Genomic DNA, 25,273 nt, shown 5'->3' on the forward strand with positions numbered 1-25,273 from the left:
TACCCATTGAACTCTTCTTATTCATCCCCCTCTAAGTACACTAGTACTTATATATCACCTCTCTCTCCTTCTCTCTTCAACCTTAATACAAAACCCAACTATCTACACGCCAAATACCATAGAATAACTCACTTCAAGTTAAGTAAACCTAAATCTAGGAAAATATCGGACATCTTCTACTTACTCCATCACTCAAAATACCTCAATTTCCTTAACCTTTTGTTAGATGGAGATATCCATCCTAATCCAGGCCCACAACCTAATAAAACAAAAACACCCATAGTACTAGATAAAACTACATCTCTTTCTCTTTCCAAACCCAACAACTCTCTCTCCATTGCCCATCTCAATATACGAAGTATTTGTAACAAAATTAGTCAAATCCATGCCCTCCTTGAAACCCATCAATTCGATATGTTGTGCTTAACTGAAACATGGCTAAAGCCATCAATCAAAGACAATGAAATTAGCCCACCCAGATATAATATCATTAGACATGATCGCACTACCAAAAAAGGTGGAGGCGTAGCTATTCTCTACAAAACACAACTCCAAATTAGTACTTTAAATCTGACTCTTAACCTTGATAATAATGCTGAAATAATTAGCTCCAAACTCCAAGTCAATAATACTAAGGCCATAAATATCATATGTGCATATCTCCCTCCTGGAAACAATATTAACACACTTGAACATATCCTCAACTCACTCTCTACCAACCTCCCTCAAGAAACAATAGTCTTAGGAGATTTTAACATCAATTGGTTCTCCTGTAACAGTTCTAACCCCACCTCCCATATAAACCTATATGGATTTAAACAACTCATTAGTAGTCCTACAAGAACCAATAAAACCAACAATAAAGAAACCATTCTAGACTGGATTCTTACTAATACTCCACAACAAACCTATCAATTAGGCACCCTACCAGATGACCTAAGTGACCACTCACTAACTTACATCATTAGGCACAAATCAAACCTAGCCTTACCCACCACCTACAAAACACTAAGATCTAAAAGACAATTCAATTCTGATCAGTTTCTCACTGAACTAAGACAATGTAATTGGTCCCAACTAAAACTTCTTCCACTGAATGATGCTGTTGAATACTTTAATTCTACATTCCTATCCATACTAGATAACCATGCCCCAAGCCGCACTATTAGAACCAAAGCTAAAATAGCACCCTGGCTATCCAACAATACTAAGCAGAAAATTATTCTCAGAAACAAATCATGGGATAAATGGCGCTCCACTAAGAATCTAACTGACCACCACAACTTCAGAGAGCTTAGAAATAGTACAAAAAAAGCCATCCTGGCAGACAAAAAGAACTATTACTTTCAACTACAAAAAAACACAAAAAAAGAACCTAAAAAATTCTGGGCTAGTATTAATAATCTTCTATCCCCAGGTCAGTCACGTACTCCAAATCCCCAGGACTCTAATCCAAACAATCCTAAACAAATAGCTAATGACTTCAATTCTTTCTTCACCAATACTATCCAAACTCTAGCAAATCACTTACCTCCTGACATCTCTAAATTACCCTCCCCTACTCCACATAATTTTCTTCCCCTTTCCCTTCAACCTGTACCTACCTCATTTATCCTATCCCTACTCCAGAAACTTAGATCCACCACACCCTCTGCAGACAAACTTCCTGCAGAATTTCTGCAGATAGCAGCTAAAGCTATTGCCTACCCCATCTCAATCCTGATTAATAGATCTATAAAGGATGGAATCTTCCCTTCCATTTGGAAAATATCTCACATCATCCCACTACACAAAGGGGGTAATTCTAATGACTTCTCTAATTTTTGTCCCATAGCATTGCTATCACCTATAGCCAAAATCATGGAAAAGTGCATCCATAAACAACTCCTTAACCACCTTCTCCATAACAACCTACTTGCTAACAGTCAACATGGTTTTAGACCTTCTCACAGTACCACTACTGCATTACTCTCCTTTACCAACACTATCAATCACAACCGTAACAACACTAACCTATCATCTTCCATCTTCATAGATCTTTCAAAAGCTTTCGACATGGTAAATCACAAACTCCTTCTGCATATACTACAATCTCTCTCAATTCATCCTTCTTCCTTATCCTGGTTTACATCTTACCTAGAAAATCGTCAGCAGGCAGTACTTTGGAAAAACTCACTATCGACTCTCCTTCCTATCTCTTTAGGAGTACCTCAAGGGTCTATACTTGGCCCACTCCTATTTTCTATATTTATTAATGACCTCCAGTCAGCTATTCCAAACACTACTTGCATACAATATGCAGACGATTCCACTATAATCTGCACTGCTTCCTCTCAGACTGAACTCCAGTCACTTACCCAAAAGCTTTTCCACTGTTGAACACTGGTTCTCTGACCGTTGCCTTCTCCTCAACCCAAAGAAAACAAAGTTGCTATTGTTCTCTCCTACACACAAATCAAGCTCTCTTAACTTCTCTATTACTTCCTCTGATAACACCCTGATTTCTCCTGATGCTACTACAAAACTACTAGGAATAACTATTGACAACAATCTCAATTTTGATTCTCATATAAACAACACAATAAAAACAATAAACAAAAAGATTGGTTCCCTCTATAGAATCAAATCATTCCTTACGCCTGAAGCTCGGACCACCTTAGCCAGTTCTCACCTTATCTCTACCCTTCTATATGCTTCCACTATTTATACCAATCTCTCTAAATATAACCTCAAGAAACTTAGCACATCCTACCATAATATCGCCCGATTTGCCACAGGATCCCTCTTCAGAACCCATCACTGTCATAACCTAAAACAGCTAGGCTGGCTGGAACTACCTAACAGGCTGACTTATCAACAGCTCTTAACTGCTCACAAAATTCTTTATCAGCCTTCTAAAACACCTATTCTCTCCAACCTCATTACACCTTATAATAACAACTTGAAACAGCTACGCTCTGCAAACAAACTACTGGTTAATACTACCATACCCAATAACTCTGCAGGCGATAGCCTTTTTTCTAACTCTGTTGGACAAATGTGTAACAAACTACCATCTGATATCTCATCTTTGTCTAGTCCTCCACTCTTTAAAAAACAGCTAAAAACACATCTTAACAAGCACTGGCTTTGCTCCTGTAACAACCCAGACTAACCTGTCTTGTATCCTTCCCTCCTAAATTCCTCCTCACATAACATACTAGAGAGATATGTAATAAAAAAAAAAAAATATTATTACTTTTTTCTAATTTTTCCATATTAGAAACTTATATTTTAGAATCTATATAGCAAATGTGTGTTAAAACTTTGTTTTGACTTGCCTCTCTCCAAAGATTTTATGTTCTGTCTTAATGTTTTAACAATTTTACTTGTTTTGACCATTACTGTGAATTATTTGTAAATTTTGTTGGAGCTTTTCTCCCCGGGCCTCCACTGAAAATGGACATATATCCAGCTGGACTAGCCCGGTCAACAAATGTAAAATAAAATAAATGTAAAAATAAATAAAAAATTCATATATAGAAGCAGAAAACAGTATTGTGATGGGGTTATATAATCCATATATGGAAGCAGAAAACAGTATTGTGATGGGGTTATATAATCCATATATGGAAGTAGAACATATCATCATGGGGGTGGAGTTATATAATCCATATAAGGAAGCAGAAAATAGCATGGGGGTGGGGTTATATAATCGATATATGGAAGCAGAAAATACCATGGGCCATGGGGATGGGGTTATATAATCCATATATGGAAGCAGAAAACAGTATTGTGATGGGGTTATATAATCCATATATGTTAGTAGAACATATCATCATGGGGATGGGGTTATATAATCCATATAAGGAAGCAGAAAACAGCATGGGGGTGGGGTTATATAATCCATATATGGAAGCAGAAAATAGCATGGGGATGGGGTTATATAATCCATATATGGAAGCAGAAAACAGTATTGTGATGGGGTTATATAATCCATATATGGAAGGAGAACATATCATCATGGGGATGGGGTTATATAATCCATATAAGAAAGCAGAAAATAGCATGGGGATGGGGTAATATAATCCATATATGGAAGCAGAAAATAGCATGGGGATGGGGTTATATAATCCATATATGGAAGCAGAAAACAGTATTGTGATGGTTTATGGCATTCCAGATTCTTGCTGACTAGCAGGTTTTTAGCTTAACAAGTAAATTTACAAACCAATATTCTGAGATGGAAGTACCTGGCCCAGACTGTACCTGCTTAAGATCATTAGATCTTTAAATGAATCAGCAAGCTTATTTCAGTATTAATAAACTAGCAGTCACTGCTATAGTTGGGTGTCATTCCTTATACAAGTATCTAACAAAGGATTAAATGATTTGCCTTTCATTCCTTTGGAAAAAAATGTCACCTTATTTTTAGAAGAACGAACAATAATTATAACAGAATCAAAAGGAAAAGCTGGGGATGTCCATGGAAGCTTGGCTGATCAGCATGAAATGATTCAGGAGTCTGTTCATTTTTGGAATTTAATTAACTAAGGTTTTTTTTTTTCTAATTTTGTTTATGCCTTTTCTTGCTTTTAGATACATATATTGTCAGGAAGGCAGCCTTTTTTTAAGAAGTCCCTCAGTAATGTAAGACACATATTGATTTTCTGATCTAAATGAATGATGGTTGTAACATAAAGGTTATGCCTCCACATCTGCAAACACCCCTTAGTAGAACGATTTAGGTCAGAGGTGTTAGGGTGATTGAAGGGCTTACTTTAAATTAACTGACACATGCGTAACCTTTGTTATACTGCACTGTTTTAAACAATCTTTTTTATTTTATTTTATTTTTTTTTTTTACAAAATAGTGTCACAGGAATATGATTATGAATTGATATATCAACAAGTAATCAAAGTAGCTGAGTACTATCAGATGCGGATGTTTGTTTTTTCTGCATTTGCATTTCAGAATGAATTGATCCATAACAAAAGTGAACTACATAAACAAGCACTTAACAGAAATGAATTGTGTTTTCAGCATATTACTCATACTGTTATCAGCTTGATTTTGTGGGCAAGTTACAAACTAAATAAGGTTCCTTTTTTTAACCTGCAGTGCTTGACAATGATGAGGACATCAAGCAGTTAAACAAGGAGATCAGTGACCTTAACGAGTCCAACTCGGAGATGGAGGCGGACATGGTCAGGCTTCAGTCACAGGTAAGACCATCACTGAATGCTCATTGACTTGTATCTAGCCATTTATTCTCCCGTCGTACTTAGGCCATGCAGTTGTGCTAGTACATGGCATACATTCATTAAATACCTCTAATCAGGATGTATGCAGTGCTTTTTAAAATCTTAACGACAGACAGTGCAGAATATGAAATGGAATAAGCCTATCAGCTGTTAACAAGCTGCTTCCTGTAGTGTGAGTTTCAAATCCTGCAGTCTCCACTTGCATACTGTGCGAGTCTGAGCAATTGACTTAACAAGATAGTGCTCATAGCCGAGTCTGAAAAAGGTCCATGCGATCAGTCCTCTACCCCAGATAACAATTATTAATAAATACAGAAATTGAAAGATCTACTTTTACAATGAGGGATTTCACCAGTGTCCATGAAAAAATAGTTGTATGTCAATAAAATGGGCCATATGATATCACACTAACAACATAGCATTATAGCTAACAACTGGTGTATATGCAGCCCATGTCTTGTTTTTATCCACCATCACTGCTTTATAGGGCTGGATTCCAAGAGAGTGGCTCTCACTGTAAATCATTATCTACGAAGCAGGTTTACACTGGACTAAGTCACTTACACTGAAAGCAAGTGTTTTCAAATGCTGTCCTTAACTAAGCAGTAGTGACAACAAAGCTCTAGAAGGTGTTATCTGAGGTCAGCTGAATGGAGGTCAGAACACTGTGCAGGAGTGAAGAAATGGGAATGTTGCTACCAAGGAAACAGGCAGTGGGTGCAACATTTGCTCTGACATACATACCTGCATTATTTGTATGTCAGCTGAATTGTGCATTCTAAATGCATAGAATTGGAAGCAGAGGGCCATGCTCATAGCAGAACTGCATAGCGATGAACCTTAGTGCTGCAGGGTTAAGGGAGGCTACAAAGACAGACAGAGGACAGAGGTGCATGAGGAGGTAAAGACGAGGGAGATGTGAGGCTGTAGGGAGGTCAGGACTTGCACTAGATTTAATAGAAGGTCAACACAAGCCAGAACATGTTTTACAAGCAGAAACTGGCCTTTGTTTCCTGCATGAATTTCACTTATTAATGTATGAATTTATTTATTTCATACATCATATGTGCTTACCCTCCTTCAGAAATTGAAACCATGCTCTCCCTCAGCAGACCAACTACCTGCAGAATTTCTGCAACTAGCTGCTAAAGCCATTGCCCTCCCAATATCAATCCTGATCAACAGAACCATTACTGAAAGCTATATCCCTTCTATATGGAAAATCTCCCATATTATCCCCCTCCACAAAGGTGGCCAATCTACCGAGCTTTCCAATTATCGACCTATTGCCCTCCTCTCACCTCTAGCTAAGATCATGGAAAAATGCATCCACAAACAACTGCTTCAACACTTAACACAAAATAACCTTCTAGCTAACTGCCAGCATGGTTTTAGACCTTCACATAGTACCTCCACTGCCCTTCTCTCCTTCACAGATACTATCAACAAACACCGTAGTCTAAACAAACTCTCTTCTGCCCTATTCATTGACTTATCTAAAGCCTTTGACATGGTGAATCACCAAATTCTTATTACCATAATAAAATCCCTATCACTTGACACATCCTCCATACAGTGGTTCCAGTCCTACCTTGACAATAGACAGCAGGCAGTACTATGGCACAAGTCCCTCTCTACCCACTTACCAGTCAACCTCGGTGTCCCCCAAGGATCCATCCTTGGACCTCTACTCTTTTCCATTTTCATCAATGACCTCCACCTAGCCATCCCTCAAGCCTCATGTATACAATATGCAGACGATTCTACACTTATATGCTCAGCCTCATCCTCTTCAGACCTCCTATACCTTACCCAACAAGTCTTCAACACAGTAGAGAAATGGTTTACTCACAGATGCCTTCTCTTAAACCCCAAAAAGACCAAACTCCTTCTATTCTCTCCCACCAGCAAATACCCCCCATTGGATTTCACAGTCACTTCTATCAACAAGACTATTATATCTCCTGAAGCTACCACTAAACTACTAGGAGTCACCATCGACAATAAACTAAACTTCGATATACATATAAACAATACTATAAAATCAGTTAATAAAAATTGGGCTCCCTGTATCAGATTAAATCTTTTCTCCTACCCTCTGCTCGTACAATAATAGCACACACACATCTAATATCTCCTCTTCTATATGCCTCACCCATCTTTACTAAACTATCTAAACACAACCTCAGCAAACTGGAAAGGTCCTATAATAACATCGCCAGATTTGCCACAGGAAACCCATTTCAAACCCATCATTGCCTCAATTTAAAACAGCTAGGCTGGCTTGAACTACAGAACCTAATCAAATTCCATCAACTAACTATAGCTCACAAAACCCTTTACACACCATCCAAAACACCAGCTCTATCCACACTAATCACTCCCTACAAGAACCTAGATTCCCTTAGGTCATCACATAAACTCTTAGCTAGTTCTACCAAAACAAACAACAAGGCCGGTGACTCTCTTTTTTCAAATACAGTAGGGAAAGCCTGGAATCTTCTACCAAATGACATTTCTACACTTCCCTCACTATCCATTTTCAAAAACAATCTGAAAGTATATCTCAAATCTCACTGGCTATGTTACTGTTCCAAACCTGACTAGCTCTATAGTCACCCTAAACTCTGATCTTCCCTTCTTTTCCTTCAGAAAAAAAAAAAAAAAAAATATATGTTTTTTGGTTCTGCCATATTAACTGCATCTACTGTTAAGAGTGAATTCTATACTGACAATTTACTTTGAATTGTTAGAATTTATCCTGTAAATCAGTCTGTTTTTGCTTGTATTTTTTGTATTGATTTTGTTTATATGCTTAACTCACAGAAATTTGTTAATTTAGCTGTATTTACCTAGGAGCTTTTCTCCCCGGGCCTCTACTGAAAATGGACATGTATCCAGTTAGACTAGCCCGGTAAACAAATGTAAAATAAATAAAATAATAAATAAATAATTATTTATTTGTATCTGTTGACCAAGGTAGAACACTGATCCATGCAAATTAATTTCAGACTCAGTCCCAGTGCAAAGTTAAAACTTAGAACAAAAAAAAAAATATCTGTTGCATAAACTAATAGAAAGACAGTGTTTTACAAGATGTGACATTAAACAAAGCAATGAATGATCAATTATACATACTATTTACAATATGGAGACTGCTCTATGGATTTAGTAAAACAGTTTCAAAAGAAAAAGGGGGTGAAAAAATAAGCGGAGAATAGGTGAGGCTAACAGATGGAAAACGGAAGAGGGGGAGGGAATGAACAATTTACAGAGTATAGTTAAAAGGAGGGAATGCAGAAGAATAAATAAAGAAAAGGGAATGTGGGGGTGTACAGACTGAAAAGGGGGGGGCAGGGAACTCCAGCCTTTACAACAGTAAAACGTCTGACAAAATGTGGTGGCAGCTATGAGTGCAGCTGCCAGCTTGTACAGATCTTACTGGAGATGGGCAGCTTTCTTTGGTAATGAAATACAAGTAAAGTGCCAACATCTGTGGGCTGCATTATCTTAATGCAGTAAATGGCTCTAATTAATAGGATTGATTATATGTCAGTAGTTCTATGTTGAAGACTCGTACTGTTGCACACAACATTTCTACTGCAACGAAACATGAACCATTGTTGGAAGGCATAATAAACTAAGGATGCAAGTCATTTAATATAAGAGGCACAGTCATACATTATTTTAGAGAGCCAGAACAGAGTGAACAGATCTGTGAGGTAGTTTATGTAAACTGAAATCAGTAGAAAAGTGTTGTTAAGTTACTGCTCAGAACTGCAGAAGATTTTGATGCCTACGTCTTGCTGTAATGTATTTTTCTCTGGCTTTATTTCACAGATTTCTACCATGGAAAAGAACCTAAAGAACATTGAGGAGGAAAACCGGTTGATTGAGGAGCAGAATGAAGCACTCTTTGTAGAACTCTCAGGGTTAAGTCAGGCACTTATACGTAGCCTTGCCAATATTCGCCTTCCACACATGGTGAGAGTATCAGCCTTTCTTCCGCAAGCTTTTCTAGCATTTCATTTTGCTTAAGGTTAGAACACTAACTGAGACAATAGTCCTAAAAATCACAGAGGACCTTGTAAGTTCCTCTTGTGCAGTTCTGAATTTCTTCATTGCCTTTACTCTACTACATCTTTCAAGGTGGATCATGATATTGTGTGTCCCTCTTGCTATTTAACTAAGTAACTGCCTACACTTTATTTTTTGGATCATCATACTATTTTTTCATCATTTTCTTTTTCTGGAGTTGACACCCTAATGTAAAATGCATTATTTGGTGCATTATTTTACACGATAACATCACAGGCTGCATCCTACATGAACTTAGTCAGGAACTTGCAGCACCATTAGGCACCCTATTCAACCAAAGCCTGAGTACTGGCTTCAGTCTTTTACACAAAAGTGGAGCGTCCACAGATCCGGGAAATTATAGACCCATCAACCTAACTAGCCTGATCTGCAAGGCCATGGAACGGATTATCATGGACCTCATTAACAAGGACACTGGCAACCTGCAAACACTTGATTTCACACAGTTTGGCTTCATCAAGGGGAGATCATGTCTGCTAAATTTGGTCGACTTCTTTGAGACAGTCACCAAAGCCATGGACGAGGGGAACACTATGCACACTGCTTACCTTGACCTGGCCAAAGCCTTTGACACTATTCCCCACTTGGGCATAATAGATAAACTCTCTCAACTAGGCATCAATCAATATGTTACCAGATGGGTAGCAAACTGACTCACTGACAGAACCCACATAGTCAAAATAGGGGAAGCCACCTCAAGCAGTAGACCCGTAACAAGCAGTGTACCCCAGGGTTCAGTCTGGGGACCTCTGTTATTTGGGATATACTTTTCTGAAGTGCAGGCCAAAACCAGAAGGCTATGGCTGACCAAGTTTGCAGATGACTGCAAGCTGGGTGCTGTCATCAATTCCCCTAATGATGTGGACATCCTCCAAGTGGTTCTCACTCAGACAAATGACTGGTGCCAGAAACATGGCCTCAAGATGAATACCAAAAAAATGCATCATCATCCCCTTTGGGGAGAGTGACATCCCCACAAATTATCACATTAATAACCCAGGCTAATAGCAACCTGACTTTTGACCACCATGTTGCTTCTGTGGTATGGAAAGCCTTCTACATGGCCCACCTCATAAATAAGGGTATCTCATCCAGGAACAAGAAGGTCATAACATCCCTGTAGTCTTCCCTTATAAGGCCCATTATTAAGTACAATGCACCTTTCGGCATGTACCTCACAAAGCACAAGCAGCAGCTGGAGAGACCACAGAGGTTCCTCACTAGGAAAATCCAGGGCCTCAAACATCTACCATACACAGATAGGCTAAAAGCCCTATCCCTCTTCTCAGTTACATACAGACTCCTCAGAAGTTACCTTTGTCTGGCATACAAGGCGATCATGGACCCCACCTTGATGGGACTGCTGCATATCCACAAGTCAAGCTCCACTCGAGTAACCCGCATGCATGGCATCAACCTGGTCTGTGTCATCAACAGGACTTGTTGGCAGGACAGACTTATGTCCCAGAGACTCCCTCATCTGTGAAATAGACTCCCTCTCTACATCAAGCAGAGTACCTCTTTACCCTTGATGGACAGGGGCATTGGGGGCTGATTTGTCTAAACATGGGCTAAACTCTTGGCTAGGCTTATAAGGGCCTCAGGGCCAATAGCTTAGTAACCTCCTATGATTACTAGTAGTATAAATAATTAAGGCTATGAAATGTTAACAAGCTTCTTCCTATGGTTCAGCGATTGATTTTGTCTGTTTCTGTTTGCCTAATGCATAACTCTAAGCAAGCCACTTAGCTAGACAGTACTCCCAGACTGAATCTGAACAGGTCTATGCACATCATTGCTCTATCACCATTAACAAACACAAATAAATAAATAAACTATATTATAAACTACTCACTCAGCTCTGTATGTCTCTGGTATTAAATGATAATATAACCTGAGAACTAAAAGGAATAAATGAACAATGTCTCTTATTCATTTCTATCTAGCTTCACTTCAGAAAAGGTCTCCCTGACCTCCCTCAATTTTACAGATAATCTCAGGATAGATACATATCTCTCCATTTCATTTTCTCTCTCCATACATCTCATTCTGTTTTGAACTGCTATGAGGTTTTGCATTACATCAACCAAACAGGTAATGCACTGCAAGACACTGTCAATCTCATTCCGAGACTAAATGTTTCCAGTCTTGACCTGATTCTGTTTTCATCCTTTTTATGGTCTTTACTTCTGCATCATCTTCATTATTGGCTTTGTCCCACATGCCTCAAGTCTTCAATTCCACATCCTGCTCTTAGCAGCCCCTCTCTCCTCTACAAGCCTAGCCAATGCCTTCAGCAGGCCATCATGGGTAACATGCCACTAACACAATTTTCCTGACTGCCATAGGGACATCTCCCATATTTTGCTTTGTCTTTTGAGGATGATCCTGTAAAACTGAATCAGATACTCCTAGTGATGTCTCACTGGTGTTTTGTACAAGGGTAAGCCTTGTGTGTGTGCATTTCCTTACAGACACTCACACACATCTTGCAATTTAAACTATAACTTACAAGTGAAAACAAATATAAATAAATATTTAGATATACATTATTGACTGCATATGTGTTTCAGTTTCATCCATTTTGATTATGTTTACTTTCTAGTCCACTCCTAAATTCCAATAATTAATCTTCATTTTTCTTCTCTGCAATTCCAGGAGCCAATCAGTGAACAAAATTTTGACACCTATGTTAACACTTTAACGGACATGTACACAAATCAGGAGTGCTACCAGACGCCAGAAAACAAGGCTTTGCTCGAAACCATCAAACAGGCTGTCAAAGGTATTCAGGTTTAGGAAGCAGTAATTCTTGGTTGACAGAACAAGAAACTGCCAGCAGCAGAATTCAGGTCCTGGAAAAAAATATATATTTTTAAGAGGTAACCTCTGAATCAAGATCTGACAAGAGTGTGGAACCAAACTGACATTTATCTTACATTCAAGCCAGGTTTGTCTATGCTGAGCCAAGTATGAACACATACATTCCATCCTGTGCTGGAACGCCAGGACAGAGGACAACAGTTTGGAAGCTGGTGGACAACACTTGTTTTTTTTTTTCCAAATTTAAACTTCTGTTTACAGATGTGGATGACAGAGACAATAACTGAGTGGCATCCATGAAGATCTTAACTGTTTGACATGTCAAACCTGTCAATGTTCAGACAATTAACATAAGAGTGTAACTGAGCAGAGTGGAAGTCCTCTAACCAAATAATTTATTTCCAAAAAGGGTTTCCTGTGTTTTTTGAACTGTCCATGGTGCTGGAGATCCCATATTAGGCCTTTCTCCAAATACTCTTTTGGCTTGCAGCTTAAGAACGCCCTGGCCATTTATGGGTCACATGCCAGTCGTATGTAAGACACATAATGACGATTAAGATGTTCACCATGTTTCTGATTAGGCACTTCCTGTGATGTTAATGTTTTCTTCTAGCTTTAGTTTAAAAATCTTCTAAACATTTGGAATATTTGGCAATACCATCACGACAGCACTGTGGTTATGGTTTCACTCTGAATGTATAGACAAAACTAGATTCTACAGAGTTATTTGTAAGAGATGTTCCTACAGGTCATATTTTTTTAATTTTTCTCCTATATTTCTGGCTAAAATGTCAGGCAGACCTAAAATTGTCTCCTTCTCCCAAGAAGATGCAGCAGGGACCCTTACCAAACTGAATTAAGACTTCTTTTATTGGTATGACATGTAAAAGGCTCTCACTAAATACACTGTACTGTATTATCAGGGATACCTTTATAGTGAACAGATATTAAAATGTTACAGGAGCTGCAAAAAAAACATATCTGTAGCTGGATATGTGTTGGAGAATCAACCTGCCTTAAGTAAAGGGTACTGTAAGGTAGCCTATGACCCATTTATTGTGTATTTAGGCAATCCTTACCTGTGTATACAGTTTATGTAACTATTCACTTTTGAGTGTACCATTCACTTCTACCATCTTTGCAGGGGTATATTATCTGCACCTAAATATTTGTTCAAACTATCCTTTTTTCTGTGGATCCTTCAAAAAATATATATGCTCACACTGCAAGGAAAGGACATAAATAAAACATCTTACACCTGCTAACTTATATTCTTCTCTGACATTCTAACACAAAGGTTTACATATGGATAACCTTCACATAATATAGTTACTTAACCTTATTCAGTTAACAGTATTTGACAGACAAAAAAATAATCCTACAACTTAAGCATGAAATTGCTGGCAGGGGAGAAAGTGCTATCACTTTAGTTTTTCTAAAAACAATAAAGTGTCACATAAGGCATTTGCTTCATTGCTTTAAACTTGTAGAGCACAGACCGCTGACTTACCAGAGCTATCTAGTCTAATGCCTTACAAATGTAATTCTACCCTCAGGGTTTCCATGCAGATGCTAAAAACATTAGCAGAGCTAGATGATACAGAATGCGGAGTAGTAATAAGCAGAGGAAGGTGTGCGGAGTAGTCATAAGCAGAGGAAGAGTAAATCTAGTCAGTCTGCTGTTCAGAGGCTGAGGTGTCTACATTGGACTTACTATGATTAATCACATCTTATTTAATCAACATGGGATTAATTACAGACAGAACATCTAAACCTGCAAAAAAACTGTACTCCCAACTTGCAACACTTAACACATCATGCAACAGTATTCAACAAGTGTTGCAGGTGACAGAAAACCCCAATGCTCCTACCTAAAACCTGGGGGAAAGGACCCCACACTCACAATCTCTATACAAACCAACTCAGAATACAAATTTGGAGGAAAGGGAGAAAGTGTAAATCCAAACTAAATGTCACCCTCTCCTTCTTCTCCGAGTTCAAAAAATCCAAAATGAAAAACATAACATCTGCAACACAGCCAGTTATGAAATAGTGAAATGCCAAGTATAGAAACAAGTGATCTTTCTCCTGTGACGTTTTGGAGAATGACAAAACACAACATGCCTGCTTGTGTTGTTCCTGCGTAGAGTATATAATGGATGTTTTGAACTGGAACACATTATTTTGCATTCAGTTCATTTGCTTAAGAAGTAAGACACTAAGGTACGGCCTTTTGGGAATTTACTTCCTCTGAGGTTTGGCAGCAAGTGTATTAGAAAGTCTGCCCTCCCATGAAAAGTAAGTGATAGACTATTTAAAGAGAAACTGTTACAAGACTGCATCCTGTACATCACCCTCCAAGAAACAGAAACAGAAATACTTCATTTTAAGGATTATAGTACATTTTAAATATTGTCACTGATTTAGGAAAATGAGGATTGCAGGTATCATTTTGTTATGAAGTTATTGCACTTCAGCTCAAGGGGGAAAAGTAAAAATTGGGCACAATCTGTGCTGCACTTTTAGATGACACAGTGCCAGATGGCACTGGCTGTTTTTTTTTTTTAATTGTAAGCATATATGATTACTTTTTATATTCAAACACAGTGTTTAAAATGAGGACTCTTCCCTTTTCTAAAGCTTATCTGAGTGGGTATCGGTTTCATATAGAGAAATCTATACATTCCTGACAGACTAATTTTATAAGGATCACATTTTTATTAAAAACAAACTCAGCAGTGAATGTAAGAGCAGATGCAATACTCAAATGATGTAATCTGCTGGTATTCAGCCAAGTGTTTTGGTTCTCTAAGGCTGATTAGATTGCATTTGCATGTATATTATTTCTGTACCTGGAATAATGCATTTGCATTATCTTCATGGATATAGTTACTGATAAAAGTACTAGATGGTACGGGGAATCTTAAAGTGTGATATCTCTGCAGCCATAGTGTTGGGCATTAGGCCTTCTCAGACAACATTCCCTAGTAAAGCTCAGTAAGGACACTGCATGGGACTCACTCCTGAGTGTATTTACCTTTGCACACGCCAGCAGAAATAAACTACTCTGTCTGGGGATTCTGATTGAAGTAAATGTAGACTACACTAGGGTGTCAAATGTTTAGGAACAGCAGGGCTGTACTGATTTACACCTTATATCATAATATAAATCCTGTGTGTGTGTGTGTCTCTCTGTCTTCATCCCCTTGACAATCTATCACTAATTTTTGTAACAGATACATTTTTCCCACATGATCCACTGTACAGAATGAGCTAAAAGTCCCCTGCTGTCCTTCAATATCGTGACTGCCTTGTTTGACTCTCGTTTTCACCCTCTCCACACACACACACACGCACGCGCGCGCACACACACACACACACACACACACACACACACACACACACACACACACGCGCGTGCGCGTGCACGCACACACGGTCTGCATATCGCATACAAGAATGAAGACCATAACTGTTAACAGAAAAAACAAAGCATAGTATTAGTTGCTTTGGAATGGCTGCTTATAATTAGACACCAAGAATGGACAGATAAATTACTACACAGTTGTTTCCTGCCATTAAATTCACTGTTTTTAGAAAGTTTCATGAGGGTGTTATCATTCTTATTGTCATAGAAACTAAAAACAGAATTATAATGGGAATTATGGAAACTATAGACTTATCACAGATAAAGTTCCAATGGAAAACTTTGAGTTGTGTTTTTAACGAGTTAAGCAACCAAACTACCATCTGAATAATGTGAAAAAATTTAACGTAAAAAAATGCCATTCAGGAAGTTGTTGCTTTCTTAACGTGGCATGTCTTTTAACTTTCCATCTAGGAATTAGAGTAAGAAAGATCTTAATTTCTGTTAAAATTATTAATGACTTCCTATAAGAGTATGACCATTTGCTAAATACTCAGTGGCAAAATATTCAAAATAGATGCAGTACAGCCCAGTGATTGAAAGCAGTACGGAAGTCCACAAGTTAGAATTATCACTGCCCCTGCTGTCCATACATTCAGAAAATAAATATATGTTTTCAGTGAAGTACAAAACGCTAGTGAAGGGAGGAAAGCTCAAGAAATTCCATTTCTTAGATTTACCTGGAATATGCCAAGAAGGCCCTTTGAAAATACAAATATAGTGGATAACAGACCATCCAGTTCCTACTGCAGTTAGTAAAATGCGGGCACATACTGCTACTGCATCCTGTAAGCATGATGTCATTTCCTGTTTGTTCCATCCAGGTATAAATGCTGAATGCTTCAATGTACAAAAAGTAATTCCCAGGTATAAATGCTGAATGCTTCAATGTACAAAAAGTAATTCCCAGACAGATAGAAGACACTAAGGGAAAAACTGTCCACTATGTAAATAAAATCAAAATCAATTGTCACTGTTCTTCAGTTAATGTGAAGACTCTGCACTTCATCCCAAGAAAAGAAGCTACCTAGCTTTTAACAGAATTACTTAGTACCACATTATAAATTATTTAATGAGCCTGAGCAAGATTTATGTAATTTATTTGCAATGTTAAGTTACCTTTTTTTCTATTTATTCAATTTATTAAATTAATTTATTAATTTTATATTTCTTGTTATTAAAACAGGATGTAGCATGTTCAAACATGCAAACAGAAAATGCTTTTTGGAGAACGTTCCCATGTATACAGAGTATTCCACACAGAAATTTAAAAGTTCTTGCTTGTAATTCAATGCAACCAAGTTATTTTTGATATATTTTATTTATTCTTTTAACAATGGGATTTTTTAAAGCCTCTTTTAAAGTGTGAATATTTTATATTATGGACACATTTTTTGATATTTTGTTTTTTGTTTATTCATTTTTGGGGCTACAACTAAAACAAAAAGAAGAGATATTTGCTTTTTGTTAAAATTGTTTAATGCATCTGTGACCAATAAATAAAAAGGTTGTATTTATTATTTATTTAATATTTAAGTAAATTATCTGTGCAGTTGTTGTATATTTATTTTGTCAAGTATGTGTGCCTGTTATGTAATGACTGAGTATGTGTCTTTGTTTAAAAAACTCTGTTGATACAGTATTTAAATAAAGAGTCATGTTGAGAATTGTGGTTTCACTGTGCTAATATTTTCTAACTCTTTAAAATCACTGTGAGGTCAAAACTGAAAAAGACTGCTGAACAGAATGGCTTGTTTTACTTGACTCCACAGAAGAGCTATTGTAAGAGAGCAAAATCATGTTTATTATTGTTTTATATGTAGTCCATGCTCAATGTAGTTCATGCTGATTCCTCTGCCAGTCACTAACTCTGACTCAGAACCTTCTTGTGACAATCAATCTTAAAACCATTAGAAACATTCATCTGGAAACCAGGAAAGGGTAGTTAGGCACAAGGCCTAGACTGTTCAGCACAAAGGAGGGACAGTAGTGTTTTTTTTTCTCCTAGTCTTTTCATAAGAAAGCTAGTACGTTTATAGCCTCACATATTCCAGAGATTGTGTCACAAATCTCCAGTGATCACAGAGTCTCACATTTGATGTCGCAAAGATAAGATTTGGGCATTAGAGGGACACTGCACTCCTGAGTTTCCATCCTTCAGATGAAACATTAAGCTGAGATTCCATCGTGTAAGGTATATACTAGGCTAAATGACCATTGTGTGAGTTATATACTAGGCTAAATGACCATCGTGTGAGGTATATACTAGGCTAAATGACCATTGTGTGAGGTATATACTAGGCTAAATGACCATTGTGTGAGGTATATACTAGGCTAAATGACCATCGTGTGAGGTATATACTAGGCTAAATGACCATCGTGTGAGGTATATACTAGGCTAAATGACCATCGTGTGAGGTATATACTAGGCTAAATGACCATCGTGTGAGGTATATACTAGGCTAAATGACCAGCAGGACCTTTACAAGCCTAGCTGTGCAATCCAACCCAATTGTGTCCCTATTTATCATTGGCATTCATTAGGATGTTTCTAGAGGTTATATGGGGAGGTATGTTGTTTTGGCATAGTTACTGTCTGCCTCTATCTATCAGAGACATGGAGGCCAGACCTGGGGTGTATTTATGATTATCCATACATTAAAGTTATGCTTAAATAGGGTTTGGGATAGATTCTGCTTCACATAGCTGGGAGACTGTTCCTGAGCATGAAGATTCTCTGAGGCACATACCTGTCTGACCAACATGTCTCATTTATGTTACAAGCAAAACATGATAATCTTGGATCAAGTGGTTCGGATGCTGTTCATTTTGAAGATGTGCAAAAAGGTCCTTCAGAGCTGTATCCCAGAATGCCTTGTATGCCAGGCAAAGATCGCCTCAGTAACCTGAAGGAGACTGAATATACAGATACAGCTTTAAGACAATCCTTACAGGACAATGTGCTTAATCCATGGATTCTCCTGATAGGAAATCTTTGTGGGTATTCCAATTGTTGCATATGTCTGGTCAGGCACATGTAAAAGGGGGCTTTATATTACATTATGGGTCTGATGAGGGCCAAATAAAGTGGCACTATGACTTCCTTTGACCTGGATGCCATATCTTTATAAGCTGGGTGCTATAGAATGATATTCTTACTACCGTGGCAGCAAGTTAGTCAAAAGCCAGATTACTATCTCCGTTATCTCCATATGTTCCTAGATCCCTGACTACTGGGTCAGCTCTTAGGAGTGTCTTTATCAATGGCGTAATTAGCCTGGGTGGCAGTTTTCCCCAAAAGGCATTATAATGAATTTCTTGGCATTGAACTTTAATCTGTGACTTTGGCACCAGTCATTTCTTTTTGCCAGGGGGGGGGGGGGTTATCTAATAACAGCTCCCAATCTGCAGTCATCTGTGAACTTGATCAGCCAAAGGACCTTGACATTAGCCTTTACCTATGAAAGTGGATGCCAAATAGGAGTGGTCCCAGCTTGGAGCCCTGAGGTATCCTGCTGGCAACCTGTCTCTTGGGGGAGCTATTCTCACCAATCCTGACTTCCTGGGTCATGTCTGTGAGTCACCTGGCAATACAGCAAGTTATGTAGGGGGGTTTATGCCCCGTTCAGTGAGCTTGTTAACTATGCCCAGGTGAGTTACTACACTGAATGCCTTAGCCAGGTCCAGGTAGGTGGTTACGCACCATTTTCTTCTCATCCATTGTCTCTGTGACCTTTTCAAAGTAGTCCACCAAGTTAGTAGGCATGGTCTTCCTTTGTCAAAGCCAAACTGGATTGGGTCCAGTGTCTGAAGTTTGCCTGTTTCTTTCTTGATCATTTCCATAATAATTCTTTCTGTGGTTTTGCTTATTAGACTAATGGAGCTGTAGTTTACAAAGTGAGTTGATAATCAACCTTTGTGAAGTGGGATAACCATTGCAGTCCTCTATTCTTGTGGTACAAAGCCTATTGTGAGGCTATAGTTAAAATGTCACTCAAATGGTCCTAGTGGTTCATGTTTCAAGCTTTTTAAGAGGCATTTTGGGATATTATTGGGGTTCTCTGAGGCTGTGTTTCTGGTCTTAGTGAGTAACTGGGGGGTTTATGCTAGTAGGTATTGCATGGGGGGAGGCAGAGGGAATGGGTGGTAAAATCTGAGATGAATTTGTCAGCAAATTCATTATGTCACTTTGGTCAGTGAAGGTTGCAAGACTGACCACCAGTTTGTCACACAGCTGTGTGCTGCCTTTGAGGTTTCAGACATAGCTGCAGAATGCCTTGTGGTTGTCTTTAGCCTGTTTATCTATGTTGACCTCATAACTGGCCTTGTTGGACTTAAATAGACCTCTTTGTTTCCTGTTTTGTTTAATTAGAGAACTCCTATCATTATCAGACTTGCTCTTTCTTAGTGTTGTGGCAACCTTTTCTTAGCCTTTGTACAAATACCACCTCTGGTCTGCCTTGAAACACAGAACAAGGCCAGTGAGACTTATTCAAAAAAATAAAAGTTAGTAAAATAATAAATAAAACAGAGTGGAGGCGTCTGGTTGCCTTGGATACTAGCAGACCATCGGAGTAGTACTGCTCCTGCTGTCCTCCCACGATAACTTTCACATGACCCCTGGAAAACACTCAGCTCTTGGTGAAAATATGTGAAATAACACTGACTGTTATGTACACAGGCTGCTGTTTAGTGACTCCTTTAAAATATGTATCAGGTAGCCATTCAGCAGATCAGCCAGCACAGAAGTATGAGCCACACATCAGAACAGCATAAGTGAGTGCACATTACTTATTTATACCATTTCACATGACTGCAACTTACATATCAGACAGTTTAGGGTATTTGTTTTCTCTGACTATACTCAGGGCGGCCACGGTGGTGCAGCAGTTAGCATTGCCGCCTCACAGCAAGAGGTTCTTTGGTTCAATCCTCAGCTGGGGTGCCTTCTGTACGGACTCTGCATGTCCTCCCTGTGGTCACGTGGGTTTCCTCTGGGTGCTCTGGTTTCCTCCCACATCCCAAAGACATGCTAGGTAGATTAGATACTCTAAATTGGCCCTAAGCATGAGTGAGTGCGTGTGTGTGCCTTCTGTGGAAGGTTGGGCACTGGGCTGGCAACTCGACACCATAAAACTCCACTGCCAATCATGAGCGGACAGGTGATCTGCTGTGGTGATCCCTAACCAGGAAAAAGCCAAAATAAGTTTTCTCTGACTATACTCCTCATAATTGTCTTCAAAACAAATTGTGTAGTGAAGTACAGTGACCAGATTACCAACAGAAAAACATCTGCATATGTATAATATAACATAAAAGAAAAAATACCACAAGGCTTCTGACCATTAGAATAGGTGACCTTGGTTGGTAGCAGTACCTGCCCCATCTTGTGGCAGGTCTAACTATGATAAATGTTTTGATCACAGCCTGAGAAATTACTTACTTTGACAACGTTTAGAGAATATAAAGAGAAACTAAGTACTACAATGCTTGACACTTGATAAAGCCTGCAAGAACTACCAAATTAAAATGCCAGGGGTATATAATATAATGTAATAGGTATTGTTCTGTGTTTTCATGCAATAAAACCAAATGTGACTACTGGAATTCCACCCGTCTATTACATAACTTGTTTCTAACATTCATCTAACCTTTATGTTTTTACCCTCTCACGTTCTGCAAGTATATGAAATGAACACAGTTTTACAGATTTAATTCTAAAAGCATATTGTTGAGGTAGATTATACATTGCTGACAAACATTTTAAATAACTTCTTAGGAGGTTATACTGTTATACTGTCTCTTTAGAGCCTGCAAGAACACCATCATAACATGATCTAAACCTGCATGTTTACATTTGAAGCCTTGGAACTGTGCGCAGGGCACAGGTAGGAATGGTACAGGTTTTATCTGTTTAAAAGGCATTTGACTGACAATACTTTTAATACACTTCACAAAGATTTGCAGTTCGTGTACATGTGACATTTTTACAAGCTAATATTCATGACCTTATAGTGCAAGTTTGAAATCGGAGTTTTGTTCATACATGCTGTACAATCCTTTAGACAATTTAAAAAAGATTTAGTTATTTTTAAGAGATATGCATATGACAGTTCTTACAGAACTCTGCTCTCTGTTACATGCATCTAATGTTTTACATGGTACACCTGTTACAGAAATAGGCACCAGTTTGCGGGTTTGAAAAATACTGAGTTGCTATAATGCTGTAGAGGGTTACCATACAGTGTTGTTCACATTCATACACACAAATCTTGTCACAGCTTTGTTAGCATACTACACTAAAAAATCACAACAAAAGTACCTTCTTTAAGAAGTGAGCATGCATGCCATTGTAGTATCCTATTCAAATGAAAAGGATACACTTATACTGAAACAACTGCAAAAGCCTACCAACAGGCAGATTTTCTGAAAGCTCCCCAGAACTGTCAGCTGTACAACAGCTGTGGCATACAAGTACAGCAGACCTTTAGGCTTTTCAAATATAATTATTATGAAGAAAAAAACAATACAATGCAATGTCACTTGTATAAACTTAAATCACTAAAACACACACAAGCAGAAACGACCTAAACCACTTATTTTAACAGTTAGATCCTTTTATCTCCTTTTATTTACTGAGACTTCATCAAAACTACACTTACAATCATTTGTTGCCAACATTATGTAACAAAACCTTTCTCATATGGCCTAAAACCATCCAGTAAACTAAAACCTCCACCTCAATGGTCTTAATCTTAAAGCATAATTCTTTCTACTAATATAATCAGACAAGGATGCTGACTTGTAATTAACATCAATAGCTATTTTACCTCTTTAAATTACAAAACTGCATCTTAGTTTACCTTCTCATCCCATTTAATACAGTTTAGTAAAAAAAATTAAAGGAACTACAATTTATATAGTGTATGCACAAATCACTGTAGCATAGCAATGTCCATCTATCTATTGACTCATCCACCTGCTAACTTTTGTAATAGCCTCGTATCTATAAATGTGCTTTGTTCATTTCTTATGTGATCCTATTCACCCAAGATATACATGCAAATGGTCCACTGAGATAGTGCACTACCCCAGTAAACAAATATAAATAACTAAAAATAAATAAAGAATATAAAGAGAGCCATAAGTCAGCTGTTTGGCTGAATAAATCACACTACAACTTTTAGTTTTTTAAGAAAATAACACCAATAGTTAGTTCTGCTTGTGTTAAGTTAAATACATCACTGGACTCTCAAAAATATATCTCCAATAAGAACACGGCTCACACTTGTGTGTACATTCCATCATCAGTTTTACTATTATAGGAAACATTTCTATAAATGTAATTTGTACTCTTGCAGACTTGATTCTTAAAAAAAAAACATTTGTATTATGTTTCAAATTAATATTTCCAGTAGCCCATTTTCTGGTATAGGAGGCAGCAATGACCAAGTTTTTGCTAATCTTGGTTTAGTGTAATGAAAATTGACTACTTGTACACAGTGGAACTTTTTGAAATATGTAAAAATGTACATATTTGTTTTACTGATAACCTACTGTTTTACATGGGAGAATGTAATTTCAGATTTTAGTGAATGCATTCTAAAGTCTAACAGCAGCAATTTCATGTTGTTTACTTTCACTGTCACTACAAACAATGTCAGTTATTTAGATGCAACATAGAAGGTGACAAAATAAGAAAATAACTTTGTGTCAGACATTTTTAGAAAGTCTACACATCTGAACAATTTATTTTGCCTTTTTGTGAGTCACTTCCCAACAAATATAAATCAGAATGTTAACAAAAGTCAAAAGTATTATTTGAAGAACAGATTGTTGACTTAAATGGTATTTTTATGCAGAGTCTGTAGTTCTCATTTATTGATCCAATTATTAGAGAGGTAATTATTGAGAGGCATGAAAGATAAGCTCCTATTTTGAATTGTTCTGATAATACCACAATACAGACATTATTTCCAAGTAAATATTTTCAACGTCTTTAGCATTCAAAGCCATTCTTAAAAACAAATGGAAGATTCTTCATGGAAAAGATCATCTGTACAAAGTGAAGGGTGTTACACCAAGTTCCAACAATAACTTGTTGTTGAAAAACAACATTGTGAACATTTGTAGCAATTTTTGTAACACTGAAATGTACACATAAGTGTGGTGCAATTTGTTAATGCTGGTCAATACTTGAGGGTACAATGATGATTTACCTTACACAAACAGAAGTATTAGTGTCACTGTTTTTTGTTTTTTTTTAAACTGTAACACTTAAAAGTCAGTGATTATCTAAGATTGCTATGCAGTACATTGAATGCAAACAATGTTTTGTAAAGGTACTTTATAAACTGTAGTTCCTTGGTTTATAGACCATCCATTTTTATGTGTAGCTGAGGTTTGTATAATGGTTAAGGTGTTAATCTCACAGGCACAAGGTTTGATTCTGGGTGTTGGTGAATGGTGTAATGGATAAGACGTTTACCTCACTGACACAAGTCTCAGAGTTTGATTCTCTGATTTGAAATGGGAGATTTTCTAGGCTTAAAATGTCCCATGAGGGCAGCTAGCCTAGTACTTACCTATGAAGATATGAAAGTCCATGTTTGCAAAGTTACTGAATAGCATCGTTTACATTTTACTAATACTAAATAAACCAGCTGATAAAAGATAAGCAAGTGAACTCATCCAAAAGGTAATGCTTCTGATCAGGGATATGTGACTGTAGATTATGATGTCATCCAAATAAGGAACTGTTTGGCAGTGCCACGGAAAACAAGATAGGTTGCAAATAAAGAGTGAGAAGTGAGCATAGGCCAGTAAATATCCAGAGTGACCAATGCCAGAATATCCAGATTGACCAATGCCATATCTAAGACAACATGGTTAAATTTAACTCTAATTGTTTTGTTCTATGCATAATTACAGAACCAGTTTAAAACGGCACATGTAAGATAAGTCACAAAGTTTATACGGGAGGAGCAGATGATTTGAAAGATTAAAGGCCTTGGGAATGTGTGAACACTGCACCAGAACAGCTTCATCATGGCAGACTTTAATATCATTGATGGGATAATAAGTACTACAGATGTATTATAACCTTTTAAAAGACAAGAACAACTACATTTAGTCCAAACTGAGTAGAGAGCAACTTAGGTAGCTCCTGTCTTTTTTCTAACATTTCAAGTATCAGTTTAGAATTATTATGGGATTGTTTAACTGAATACCATTATCGTAGTTCAGTTATTATGGTTAACACCTCACAAATATGGGCTTTGATCTGATTCTCAGTGTAGATTTTGCATATTTCCCCAAGTTTATACAGATTTTCACTCGTTACTTATTTTTCCCACCTTCCAAAAGCATGCTTCCTGACTGGCTACTCTAACCTGCCATTCACTTTACATTAACCCTATCCTTTATGATTTGAATGAATGAAACTACATTAATTAAAAACACTAATAAATTGGGTGGCATTGTGGTAAAGTAGTTAACCCTGCTGCCTCAAAGTTTTAATTTTTCACTTTGGCCATCAGTTGAGGTACGTTCTCTACAAAGTCATTTCCTTCACATGTCCATGTGGGTATTTCCTGGATGCACTTGTTTCCTCCAACAGTTCACACATGCCAAAGGTGAGCTGGTAATTCTCCATATTGGCCATAGATGTGCACTCTGTGT

General features: G+C 37.6%; 1 protein-coding gene across 4 annotated transcripts in view; it reads left to right on the plus strand.

Annotated features, from left to right (window-relative positions):
• Window positions 1-17,259, plus strand: part of MYT1 (myelin transcription factor 1) — a 410,503-nt gene extending 393,244 nt beyond the window's left edge. For 3 of the 4 annotated variants that reach the window (XM_044090391.1, XM_044090390.1, XM_044090389.1), the window contains 3 exons: window positions 5,102-5,205; window positions 9,085-9,228; window positions 12,001-17,259. In XM_044090391.1, the coding sequence (XP_043946326.1) occupies window positions 5,102-5,205; window positions 9,085-9,228; window positions 12,001-12,141 (389 nt within the window). In that variant the 3' untranslated portion in view covers window positions 12,142-17,259. The remainder of the gene's footprint in view (window positions 1-5,101; window positions 5,206-9,084; window positions 9,229-12,000) is intronic. The other variant, XR_006367157.1, reaches the window with a different exon arrangement.
• The last annotated feature ends 8,014 nt before the right edge of the window (window positions 17,260-25,273 follow it).

The sequence above is a fragment of the Protopterus annectens genome, chromosome 12.part0 (genome assembly GCF_019279795.1).
Source record: "Protopterus annectens isolate FY-2018-M chromosome 12.part0, PAN1.0, whole genome shotgun sequence".
Lineage (NCBI taxonomy): Eukaryota > Metazoa > Chordata > Ceratodontiformes > Protopteridae > Protopterus > Protopterus annectens.